We start from the raw sequence: 13,828 nt of genomic DNA, 5'->3' as shown, positions 1-13,828 counted from the left end.
CACGAGCAATTTTCCGTTTTATTCCAATTCATCTTTCTTAATCCCAGATAACTACGATAATTTTATCCAAGTACAGATTTGATCAAACTTCATGTGAGAAGCAGAATTTCGTGAAAGCAGCTACTTTCATGGTTGCCATTCAATTCTGGAGAGAAGATAAAACTGTTTCTGGGGATCTGCCCTTTGAAACTGGAGAATGGGGGAATTAAACTCTCATAGTCCATGAGAGAGAAGCTGTTCAGTGAGGCGCGTCAAAGCATCGAACGACGACCCTCCAGCATCCACTGCTGCGCGACTCGCCGCTCTCATTTCCATGGCTTTATCTCTTGCTTTCTTCCCTTCCTCGGTGTTTCCCATCAAAGACCTCACGCCTCTTTCTACTTCAGATGCGCCAACCAACGACTGCCCTCTGTAGTTCATCTCCAGCTCCACAGCCGCTCCAATCTCACTCACCAGCTTGAACCCATTTAGCCTCTGCTCTGCGCGGAGTGGCCAGGGGAGTATCGGCACTCCAAACCACATGCTTTCCAAGGTCGAGTTCCACCCGCAGTGGGAAACGAACCCGCCGATCGCCTCGTGGGATAGAATATCCGTCTGCGGCGCCCATCGAGGCCATACGAGGCCACGCTCCTTCGTTCGGTCAAGGAACCCCTGCGGCAGGACCTCGTCCAAGTCGGCGTTGGTGGGAGGGGAGAACACATTTTGGTTCCGGCGGGTCCGAATCGACCACAGGAATCGGTGTCCCGAATTTTCGAGTCCGAGGGCTAGTTCCTTCACCTGCGGCTCTGGGAGGGCACCCATGCTTCCAAAGCAGAGGAAGACGACCGACCGGGGAGGCTGATTATCCAGCCATGTGATGCAGGGATGTGATGGATCTTTCTCTTCTAGGACAAGGACCGGACCCACTGGGAAGACCGGCGGGGTGGGATAGTCGGGTAAACTCCGACCTTCAGCGATAGCTTCGAGCGCCGCTGGCTCTAGTTCCCGGAAGGTGTTGACTATTAAGCCTTTCATGTATCTAAACCTCCGACTTGATTCCACGAACCACAAATATCTCTTGCTTTTCTTTTTCAACAACGGCGCCGGCATGACGAGCGGCGGCAACGGCCCAAGCCCGGGGATCTCTACGTCCTCTTCCAAGTCCTCGAACTCGGATTCGACTTTAATATCCAGGGTTGGGAGATAGAGCATGAGAGAAAGCAAGGAGGCTCCGGAGGTGAAGAAGAGGTAAGTGGGAATGCCCAGCTGGTTGCCCACCTCTTGAACGGTAGTAGCAAAAAAATCCACCACGAGAGCTACCACTCGGATGGACGACTGCAGACCGAGGATGGAAGTCTTCACGTCGGAAGTGTGGCTGTCGATGTAGCTCAAGATGAAATCATCTAAAGAAGGGTCGTCCGGCGGATCGACTGGCTTTAGTTCCAGGAAGTTGATATCGAGGCCGGAGGAGGCAACGGACTGGAAGTAGGAATCGGGAACTGTGGGAAGGTCAGGAAAGGGAGGGGCCATAGTGAGGACGGTGATGGAGAAGTGGTTGTGCTTGTTAATGAGCTTTGCAAACTCGACGGTTGATACCAGGTGGCCTCTTCCCGGCACGGGGAGAACTACCAAACACTCCTTCATGCTCATCCTCCTCTACTTTCTTCCCCTTCGTCTTTCTCGATTCTGGGTTTTAAAAAGAATCAAGTATTTTATTACTTATATTATTTTAATTAATTAATCAATTACATGTGAGAGACATAAAATAAAGATTATTAAATGTCATTATTTCGAGACGTGACAGACAACCTGTTCTAATTTTAAATAATTTAAATATTTCAAAATATAAAATTCAGCTCGAAATCACTCTATGATTTTCCTAGGTCTTACTAAAATGCTTAACTTCAATAGTTTGGCACATAAGAATCGTAACGACCTATTATTAGTGCCCTTTCTAAGAAAAGCAAGAAAAGCCTTGTAGAAATGTGTTTTCCGGATTCATTAGTGCCCCACTTTTCAAGCCATCAGGCATTGAAAATCTCCTACCTCGAAAAACATCAGGCTCCAATTTATTAAATGTCTTGACCTAATTCATTTCTGCAAAGCCGCTTCCTCTTCGGATTTCTCCCTGATGTTATCTCCTCCTCTCAATGTTCTCTTCGGCCCTTGATCAGGTAATACTTAACTTATAACTTAGTTTAATAGAATTATGTTATTGTCTTTTGAGGTGGTTGCAAACTGTTTATTTGCATTGCAAGAGATTTGGAACTTAGAGGTAACTTCTTCTTAGGAAGCATAGAGAGAGAGAGAGAGAGAGAGCCAATAATATACTTTTTGAACCGGAAAGATATTTTCAACCTTTTTATTCTACCGTAGGTTCGAAACTACAAGAATTCAAAGATAAAACGGGAAGAGAAAAGACGAAAGATAAAGTTATCAATCATAAAAAATATAGCAAAAATTATATAGAAAGATGGCCATATTGCTATCATCAAGTGGGTGGGCCTAAGACCATGAAAGTAAGCAAATGGAAGTGCCTCCACATGTTTGGGAAGAGTTTATTCGTGTAATATATCATGTACTATGATTTATTGCATAATAGACTTTAAATGATATTTTCGTTAAATTTTATTTTTGTACTTTTTTTGTGTATAAAACAAAGATGTTGAGCACTTTAGGCATCAAAGTTGTTGCAATTATATCGTGGTTGGAGAAAATTTAGCAATGAGAACTTTTACAATTATTGCAGGTGGTGAAATTTAAACAAATGAAGCTAAAGAAGTTAGTCATAACGAGAAAGATGAAGTGAAAATAGGACATGTTGGTCTAGTGGGTTCAAGGACTGAACAAACACTTGGATCAAGTGATGAAGGTGGTTCAACTAGTAGCCATAATCGAGGCCATCGAACTCTTTTTGTTGAGTAAGCATAAACTTCAAGTTCGAGTAATGGGGGACAGGGATGAAGCATCGGTGGCTCTTATTGAACAATTGTCTGTTGTAATTCAAAAATTAGCAAAAGTTGGTAATAGTTCCGAAGAAAATAAATGGATTGTTGCTAATCAGGAAATTCCTAATCTAGACACATCTTTGCCATTGTGCCCCTTCTTTGTTGGATACAAATGAAAAGAAAGTGTTATTTGTTCGATATGACATTGGAAAAATGAAGGAGTTCATGAAGTTCCTCTATGAAAACAGTAGAAATTGGAGAATGATAAGAGGACATAATATAAAAAAATCATGTTAATTTATTTATGTTACAATCATTCATTATGGATTTTTTTAGTTGACTTTCTATGTTTTGATTTCTCTTGTTGAAAATGAAAATTGATTATTTTAATGTTATATATGTATTTTTAGTTATGTATATGAATTTTTCATGTAGGTGTCCATGAATTTTAATTTTTTATGTGTTTTTTATATAGATTGGGATTGATATTTTATCATTATACAAATGTCAAGATTACCATGGTTACTACCAATGAGAGTGTCGTTGTTGCATTACTTATCATATGAAAACTTTTCTAGTTATCATATCAATTTATTTTGGAAATTTATTTATGTCTCAAAAAATTAGATTGGGTAGAGGGGCTCCTATATGCTTAATGTTGGAGCATAATGAGCATCTGTTTAGACAAAGTGTAGAGGATGAGACCGTATGTTTTTACCAACATATGTGATTTGCTAAGAAGTAGGAGACTTCTTGTGGATACCAAAAGCATTAAAGTTGAAGAACAAGTTATTATATCCATAGTTACCAAAGGTCAGGGCCAAAGGTATCCACCGACAATGGAACGTTTCAAATGTTCAATATGGACTATTAGTACATATTTTACTAGAGAACTAAAGGCAATACTCAAATTGAAAAATGATTACATATGTCCTCCTTTAACTAGAAATGTTCATCTAAAAATAGAGGGTAACGATAAGTATTATCCTTATTTCAAGGTAAACAACTACTGTAATATTATTTGTGTATTTATTCATTTAAAAGAACAATTATACTAACTTTCAATGTGCAAATTTCTGAAGTGCATTGGAGCAATAGATGACACTTACATAAAGACCCACATTATTAGCAAAGACATTGCTAGGTTTTGGAATTAGACACAATACTACTTATCACAAAATGTGATGGCAGCTTGTAATTTTAATATGGAGTTTACTTTTGTAGTAGCTGGGTGGGAAGAATCAACAACTAATGCTTGCATTTTGATGCAATCATTAGATGCATCGAACGGGCTTGTCATCCCTAGAGATAATATGTTTATTTTATTTATATATTTTTTTACATGTTACCTTTATTCATATTAATCATTATTATTGTTTGATATTTTAGGAAAACACTACTTGGTAGATGCTGGGTATGCTAACTTGCTTGGTTTTTTGGCACCTTGTCGTTCAACTAGTTATCATTTAAATGAATATGATGAAAATCATTTCCCTCAAACTATAGTAGAGTTATTCAACCATCGACATACATCAATAAGAAGCATAATTGAGAGGACTTTTGGTAGGTGGTAGCAATGGCTTACACATTTGGATCGAGCACTTCCATACCCATAAAAACTCAAGTGAAAGTTGTCATTACATGTTGTATAATTCACAATTCTATACCGATATCAAATCACAATGAGGAAGGGATTAAAGGAGAGGAAACACTAAAAGTAATTAGGGATAATATAGCATTGAGACAAGATCAAGAAGATGGTTATGAGGATTTAGAGGAACTAATTAACCTACCTACAGTCTCAATATCAAGGAGAAGAAGGAGAAGTGAACAAACTAGTAATTGTTAAATTGCTCGTGAATGTATTTGAATGTTATAATCTAAGTATCATGATTATTTTCGTTAATTTTTGTTAAAAATTGAATGATTTAGTAAAATTGCCAATAAAAAATTGATTGAGGTGTATGAGTCGTGCCCAATCCCTCTCGTTAAAATACTAAAAACAACTGTTTCATCTTCTCCCATTTACGATTGACATTCCAGAAAGTTGGTAAATGTGTTACAGGTGCGTGGAGAGATTCTGCTCTCAAGGTGCAAGTGCCAGAAACTGTTCAGTGAGGCGCGTCATCGCTTCGGACGACGATCCTCCCGCACCCACTGCCGCCCGACTCGCCGCCCTCACTTCCGTGGCCTTGTCTCTTGCCCTCTTCCCTTTCTCACTCTCTCCCATCAAACACCTCGCGCCCCTCTCTACCTCTGCCGCTCCGACCAACGTCTGCCCCCTGTAGTTCATCTCCACCTCCTCAGCCACCCCAATGTCTCTCCCTAGCACGAACCCATTTAGCCTCTGCTCCCCTGCGAGTGGCCAGGCTAGTATGGGCACCCCAAACCACAGGCTTTCCAAGGTCGAATTCCAACCACAGTGGGAGACGAACCCGCCGATCGCCTCGTGGGATAGAATAGCCGTTTGCGGGACCCATCGTGGCCACACGAGGCCACGTTCCTTGGTTCGGTCAATGAACCCCTCCGGCAGGACCTCGTCCAGGATGGCGTCTGTAAGAGGGGTGAAATTGGTGGAGCGGCGGGTCCGGATCGACCACAGGAATCGGTATGCTGACCTTTCGAGTCCGAGGGCTACTTCCTTCACCTGCGGCTCCGGCAGGGCACCCATGCTTCCGAAGCAGAGGAAGACGACCGACCGGGGAGGTTGAGTATCCAGCCATGTGATGCAGGGATGGGATGGATCCTGATCTTCTAGGGAAAGGATCGGACCCACCGGGAATACTGGCGGGGTCGGATAATCCGGTAAACACTGGCCTTCATCAATTGCTTCGAGCGTCGCCGGCTCCAGGTCACGGAAGGTGTTGACTATAATGCCTTTCATGTATCTGAACCGCCGACCGTGTTCCACGAACCACTTGCATCCTTCGTTTTTTCTGTTCATCAGCGGCGTCGGCATGACGAGCGGTGGGAAAGATCCAAGCCCGGGGACGTCTAAGTTCTCCTCCAAGTCCTCGAAATCGGACTCAATTTTCTTATCCAGGGTGGGGAGATACAACATGAGAGAAAGCAACGCCGCTCCAGATGTGAAGAAAAGGTAGGTGGGAATACCCAACTCGTCGCCCACCTCTGCCATGGTAGTAGCAAAGAGGTCCACCACGAGAGCCACAACTCGGATAGACGACTGCAGGCGGAGAATGGAATCCTTAACGTGGGTGGCGTGTCCGGCGATGTAGAGCGAGGTGAAGGCTTCGAGAGAAGGTTCCTTCGGCGGGTCGACCGGTGGGAGATCAAGGAAGTTGATATCGAGGCCGGAGGAGGCAACAGACTCGTAGAAGGTAGCGGGGAGGGTGAGCATACCTGGAACTGGCGGAGCCATAGTGAGGATGGTAATGGAGAAGCGGTTGTGCTGGTTAATCTGCTTTGCAAATTCGACGGTTGATATGAGGTGGCCTCGTCCCGGCACCGGTAGAACAACAAGACCAACTTTCATCCTTCGTCTTCCTTAACCGGTTTTCCCCTGCTCTTTTCTTGCTCCGGGGTGGAGATGAAACGAGATGAGAGTCGAGTGAAGAACAGCCAAAAGTAATCGCCAAGAGTTTGTGTAGACCTAACTCTAAGACCAGCCATGGCGGCTGCTTATTCTTTTATATTCCATTAATTGGATTTTGTTTGATTTTATATTCCAAAGATCTCTCCCTTCTTTGAAATATCAAGAACAGCAGGAAATTAAGTACTCAATCAAAGATAGAATAGCAGTAACATCCAAACAAGTTTGATTCATTATCAGATCGTATACGAAGATCACTTCTCTCCTTTGTATGACTCATTGGGATACGTGGATCTCGAGTTTAAGAAAGATCACTCATTAAAAAAAGATTAATTTTCATCTGTGAACCATGATCCAATGGGAAAACACTAGACATAAACTCATTGTGGGAGAATCCAATTTGGGTATTCAAACGCCCTGAAATTTAAGTCCATCCTCGTGAAGCAAAACCTAGAAAATTTAGGTCTCTGGATTCCTAGGCACCCAAAGTGAGAAACTCCACCAAGTTAAAGAAAAGAAGAAATGAAATATACATTAATCGAAAACCATTTTTAGAAGATGAAAATCGCCAGAAATCATCCACAAAACCTAACTGCAAAAAATTAAAGGTTGGAGAGAATAATGCAGGATACAAAAGTAGTAGTGGAACGAAGCAAAGAAATAGTGGTATTAACAAATAGAGGGTCCATGGAGAGGAAGAGGGAGGGAAGGAATGGCATGAGAGGGGTGGATGAAGATCACAAAGGAGAGGGGAAACCGGTGGAGAAGAGAGAGAGAAGGAGAGGAAGAGAGTATTACCAGATCGAGGATCGAAGAGAGTGTTAAGGAGAAATCTTAAGAGGAAGTGGTTTTGCAGAAATGAATTAGGTCGAGGCATCGAACAGCCTGATGTTTTTCCAAGTAGGAGATTTCCGACATTTGATGGTTGGAAAGCCTTACCTGGAAAACCATTTGTTTCTCCATGTATGGTTTTTTAGGTAGAAATATTTTTCCTTGAAAAGGGGGGCACTAATGAATCAAGAAAACACATTTCTACCTCAAAGGGTTTTTTTTTTTTTTTTTTTGCTTTTCCTAGAAAGGGCACTAATAGGGCCTTAGGGTTCTTCAGTGACAAACTATTGAAGTTAATTATTTTAGTAAGATCTAGGAAAATAAACCACATAAATAAATCAAAACAATTAAATTTCATGTCGATGCATACCTCTTTAACGATCACTTTATTCATACGTTAACAAAAATAAATAATTTCAATAAGACTTAAAAAGTCAAATTTAGGCAAGTAATCATTATCTTAAGAAGAGATTCGCCTCTTGAAATACACAAAATATTACATAAATATGATCATGCTAGCAAGAATCAATATGGGTTCACTGACATATGTGCCATTAATCTCTTTCTTGAACCGTCGTCCAAGTTTATAGACACTGTCAAAGTTTTTGTCTTTTTTTCCTTTAAAATGTTTAACTGGTGCTAAGGAGGGCAATACAAGTAGTTGCTTGCAGCCGATGGCAAGCAAAGTGGAACGCCATCAGAGGTGAATGGTTTCTGATTGATGTGCAGAGGAACACCGAGGAAGGGAGGAAAGCAAGAGACGAAGCCATGGAAGTGAGGGCGTCAAAGCATCGTACGACGACCCTCCTGCATCCACTGAACAGCTTCTCAATCATGGACTGAGAATTTAATTTCCATTCTACAGTCTCCAGGGGCAGATCCCCTGAAACAGATTCATCTTCTCTCCCGAATTGAATGTCAGCCCTGAAAGTAGGTGCTCTCACGAAACTCTGCTTTTCCGTTGAGGTTGAAGAGTGACCTGAAGTTTGATCAAATCTGTACCTGGATAAAATTATCGTGGTTATCTGGGACGAAGTATAAGAAAGATGAAATGGAATAAAACGGAAAACTGCTCGTGTAAACTCGTACAAGTTTTTTTCCGACGGATCAGCATCAGTTCAAGGAGGATTCCCATTAATGGGGTTAATGCACTTGAAAAATAGATCAACTATAAAAAAGAAAAATAAAAAAAAATATATACTTCCAATATTTAAATCAATATATATTATTTAATTTCATTGTAAATCTCTGTTTTAAATTCGTAATTTTATATTTTATTATTATAAATAGAAAGTAATAAAACGTGAACCTATAAAAAATGATTTAAAAAAAAATTTTTAAATTTTTTTTAAATTATAAAATATCTTAAATCAATAATGCAAGGTGTTAATTACATAAGAAATTTTTTTTTTAATACTTAATACTAAACATTTAAATTTTATTACAATAAATACAAGGTAATGAAACGAGTAATTAAATATGTAATAATATGATTTTTAAATAAATTAATTATATTGTTTAGAAATTCACATCCTTACAATGGGAATTGAATGTTTATGTTGTATTTTGGCTTACAATCCTTAACTTATTGCTTAGTTTAAACTGTTTATTCACATTGCAAGAGATATGGAACTTAGAGGCAACTTCTTCTAAGGAAGCATCAAGAGAGAGAGAGAGAGATAGGTTTGGTTAGCAAGCTAATAACATACCATCTGCTGAACTGAAATGATGTTATCAACATTTTCATTCTACCATAGGTCCGAAACTAGGTACCTAGGTAGTCCATGTATGAAATAGTTTAGCTAGATGTGGACCCATGTGTGTATCCAAGATATGAATGCTAGGTGTGCTACATTGACTAGAACTAGATTTGTTATTTTCTTGAGCTTCGTCAACAAAAAAATTTATCTGTATATATGGGCTAATCTTGATTTAAACTTTGAAAGAGGATTTAAAACTTTTTTTGATAACCACTCAGGAGGATTAGTGAATCTCTTAAGCCAAGCATCTCGATGCTTCAAAATTTATGCAATTCCTTATATATTGATGGGTTTCGAGACTTGGTAGTTGAGAAAAATGAGTTGGTAGAGTTTAGAAGAACTTTTATTACTAAAATGCGATCCTCTTTGGAATGTCAATCCTTTTGTTTGGAACTTTTATAGCAAAGTTAAATTAAAGGGCCTTCAACATCCACATTGATGACACTGCATGTATGTTTTGTATTTGTGCTTATTTTAATCACTTTCACAAGATAAAGGAATTCAGTGAATGCGCCCAAGGACTTGTACTTGACTTGATCTCTAAATATCTCAAAATAAGGAAACTATCTCAATCTCGAACCAAAAAACTAAAATATTTACAAAATTATTACATAATTGGAGTTCTTTTTAGAAAATGTTTAAAAAAATTGAAGTTAATGCAGAAATTATTGTTCTCTCTTGAAAATCATGGACATATTTAATACAGACTAAGAATGTCTTTGTCGGAGTTATTTATGTGTACTTTATCTTGTCCCAAGTGGATATTAATCAATTTCATGCTTCTATACTATAAGGCAAATATGTTTCTGGTTATTGTGATCTTCTGCATAAGGTAAGAAAACTTAATTAACTTGTTATAACATTCAAAAACCTGAACTAGTGATAACTGCCTAGTATGAAATATTTTTGTACAACATTGGCTTTATGTGTTATATTGCGGGTGACAAGGAAACAAAATTGTGTCCAAATGTGTCACGTGAGCATGGTTGGTACTATTTTCATTGTGTTGTAGTGCAACAATATGCACTATCATGTGATTTTAATGGATTGTTGTCATATATGAAATTCCTTTTTGAATTGGAAATTATGAGGCTCATGAGCCGAAGGTGGGAGATGGGAGATGGGAGATGGGAGAGAAGAGGCACATGAAGTGAATGGCAAGAAAAAAATTGATTTGTTTCATTGTGGATGGTCTTTTTGGTAGATAGAAGAGGATTTGAGAGAGGTTGTTTTTAAGGTTTGATATGTCCTTTCAGTAGTAATGTGCTTAATACTTTTCTAAAACAAATAGTTTAGTAAAATTCATTGTATGATATCCTATAGATGTTTGATGGAATTGCTCCGCGACAATGGGGACTATATGAAATATGGACTCCTCATGATGTATGACTATACTTACTATCTTGTCTGAGAAGGTCTATAAAGGATCTAAGTTAGGAAATGGCCAATGGAGGAGTGATACATGGCCCAGAGTACTACAAGAATTCAAAGACAAAATGGGAATAGAAAAGATGAAAGATAATGTTATCAATCGTAAAACAAAATATGGAAAAAATAATACAGAAGGATGAGCATATTGCTATCATCAAGTGGTTGGACCTAAGGCCATGAAAGCTAGCTAATGGAAGTGCCTCCACATGTTTGGGAAGAGTTTATTCATGTAATATGACATGTACTACAATATATTGTTTAATAAACTTTAATTGATATTATCATTAAATTTTATTTTTGTACATTCTTTTTGTTGAAAAAAAGGCATCAAAGTTGTGCAATTATGAACTCCTCTACACTGTGGTTGGAGAAAATTTAGCAATTGGAAGTTTTACTGCTATGGCAAGTGGTGAAAGTGAAAAAAAATGAAGCTACATAAGTAAGTCGTAATGAGCAATATGAAGTACAAATAGGATATGGTGGTGTAATGGATTAAGGATTGAACAAACACCCGGATCAAGTGATGGAGGTGGCTATAATTGTGGCCATAGTTGAGGTCGTTAAACTCCTTTTGTTGAGTCATGTTACAATGTGGGACCCACCATGGCGCACGAGCTGGTGGGACCCACCATGAGGATGTGGGATGCCTAGAAGAGTCCTCGCCCAAGCTAGCACGAGTTAAGAACATAAGAACCACAAGTTGATATGAGTTAGATGACTGAAGATCAAGTGGGACCCACAAAGATACCAAGAGCTGAAATCTTTTCAATATGAGTTGGAAGATCACGTGGGACCCACAAGGATAAGGCCACGAGCTGGCTTCCTCCCTGATGTCCACGTTCTTGAAGAAGTGTTATAGTTCAACTTATATTAGAACTCTATTAGATTGTATTATCCTTTCATGATAGACTTATCTTTGAGAGTTAGAGTTGGAATGTAATTAGGAGATGTAAAGGTTAATTGAATAAGGACTCTATCACTCCCTCTGTTATAAATAGTGGTGTTGTAATTCAGAATTAATCAAGTTCTACATTTCTCTCTTGAGCAAATCTCTCTCTCTTTGCTTGGCGCACACCTTGTTCCCCGTCTCTTCTTCTCTCTACCCTAGAACCTTCTTCCCCTTTTCTCATTTTTCTTTCTCTCTTCCCATGCTCAGAATATTGGAAAAGAGATCCTAAATTCAACATGGTATCAGAGCATTAAATTTAGGATCCTTACATCAAAAGGAATGTTCTATGAAGATATGATCAACACTACTCATAGAAGGCCCCTTGTGAAGGAAGATAAAAAAGCGAGAGATAAGTTCCTTCATTATTTTTTTTATTACTTCATGCCACTGGTTTCCAGATTTTTAAGATGATTTAAAGATTAGTATGTGAATTTTTTTCATCTTATGAGATTGTGGATTTGAATGCCTCCTGATCTAGAAGAAGCTATCACAGCAGTTTTGTCGGTTTGGATTTTCTATTAACCGAGACCAGTCCATGATCAAATTGTTGAAACAAATATATTTTTTTCATGGGAACAAGATTCCCCTGATATAGAAGATTGATATTGAGTCTATTATGAGTGGTTATTTACTTAGAAAAAAATCAAAATAATGATTGTTTAGCGTTAATGCTAAATTTCTCCATGCACCAAGTTGTTTAAAAGAATACTACTTGGATATTTTAATTAGAATTTTTTGGAGAATTATTTTCGTTGAAGTGCCTGTTATGGCTAAAGAAAATGTGAGTAGTAAAGGTGGTATTCTCATAATTACCACAATACCCTTACGATGGGTATCAAATTTTATGAGTTGGTCCACATCGGTTCAGAGGTTTTTTATAACAAAGGACCTGCTTTGTCATCTCACCAATCATGGACCACCTATTGATCAAGGAGACATTTTTTTATAACATATGGTTAAAAAATGATACCATTGTGATTAGCTGGCTAATCAAAAGCATGGAAAAATTGTGTAAAGAATGCACTCATTTTGGGAGATATGGCCACACTATTGATACATGTTATTACAAGGAAATGAATTACTATGGAAAAAATGGTCACTATGGAGAATATGTTATAATGCCAATGACAACTCAGACTTGACAAAGGCTACTCAAGCCTTGGTAGGTGAGACAAAGGAAGATCAGCCCACAAAATCAACTCAAAAGAAAATTTTTACTGATGAAGAATATGAGTTGTTTCAGAAAATGATGGGTTCTTCTCCAAGTTCCTCATTAAATACCGCTGCCACTACTACTTCAAGTATGCTATCTGTCTCATCTTCACCCTAAATAATTGACTCAGGAGCCTCCGAGCATCTTACAGGTAACATACATTTATTACATTTTGTATGTTTGTGTCTTTCACATAAGTTTGTTACCATAACTGACGGTTCTCAAACCAAGGTTCAAGGGAAAGGATCCACTTCCGTTACACCATCACTTCCGCTCACTGATATTCTATTTGTTCCTACCTTCCCTTTGAATCTGTTATTTGTTTGTCAACTGACAAAGTATTTTAATTGCTCTGTCACCTTCTCACCTACTTCGTGTGTATTTCAGGATCTTATAACAAAGCAGGTGATTGGAGGAGGCCGTGAACAAAGGAGGCTATACTACCTGGATGTGCCAAAAATAAATACTGTTTCCACCAGTGAAATTGAGACAAGGCTACACAACCGGTTGGGACATTCATTCATCAAATGAGTACATATTCATCTCGTCCAGAAGTCAAAAGTATTACTCCATTTTCATTAATTCTTACAGATGAATGGGAACCCTTGGGCGTCTCAAATATTTCTCAAGTTAGGTATTTTATTACATATATTTATGACTTCACTCGTACCACTTGGTTGTTTCTATTGAAGGAACGTTCTGAAACACTATTGATTTTTAAGTTTTTTCATCCTATCTTAGTTTGGTCAGAACATAAAAATGCTTTGGTCTGATAATGCCAAAGAATACATTTCCAAAGAACTTGACTTTTTTTGTCAAGAAAATGGTATTATCCATCAAACATCATGTGCCTACACTCATCAACAAAATGGTGTAGCCGAAAAGAAAAATCGTCATATTCTTGAGGTAGCTCGAGGTTTATTATATGTCATGAAAGTTCCATACTTTTATTGGCCTCATCCAGTCCTTACCATTTGCTTTCTTATAAATCGTCTACCATCTTCCGTTCTTGGTAAGAAATCTCCTTACTCTATATTGTTACCAAATGATGATCCGTTTTCACTGCCTTTAAAAATCTTTGGGTGTCAATGTTTTGTCTAAATTTTCTCCCCAAAACACAGTGAACTTGATCCTAAATCTATCAAGTGTATCTTTCTAGGATACTCT

General features: G+C 38.5%; 2 protein-coding genes across 2 annotated transcripts; both read right to left on the bottom strand.

Annotated features, from left to right (window-relative positions):
* Nucleotides 1–22: 22 nt before the first annotated feature.
* On the bottom strand, nt 23–1,623 carry LOC137953930 (malvidin galactosylase UGT88C3-like). The gene has a single exon (XM_068801490.1). The coding sequence runs from the start codon at nt 1,621–1,623 to the stop codon at nt 214–216; it is 1,410 nt and encodes a 469-aa protein (XP_068657591.1). The 3' UTR covers nt 23–213.
* Nucleotides 1,624–5,013: 3,390 nt separating this feature from the next.
* LOC137953553 (malvidin galactosylase UGT88C3-like) lies at nt 5,014–6,420 on the bottom strand. Its single transcript, XM_068800983.1, has one exon. It carries the CDS (start codon nt 6,418–6,420, stop codon nt 5,014–5,016), a length of 1,407 nt encoding a protein of 468 aa, XP_068657084.1.
* Between the last annotated feature and the right edge of the window lie 7,408 nt (nt 6,421–13,828).

This window comes from Aristolochia californica, unplaced genomic scaffold (assembly GCF_029961685.1).
Source record: "Aristolochia californica isolate CCGP_79_NKW_82.1479 unplaced genomic scaffold, dmAriCali1.0.hap1 SCAF_16, whole genome shotgun sequence".
NCBI lineage: Eukaryota > Viridiplantae > Streptophyta > Magnoliopsida > Piperales > Aristolochiaceae > Aristolochia > Aristolochia californica.
The sequence above is the reverse complement of the archived record's forward strand: the minus strand, read 5'-3'. Positions and strand labels throughout refer to the sequence as shown.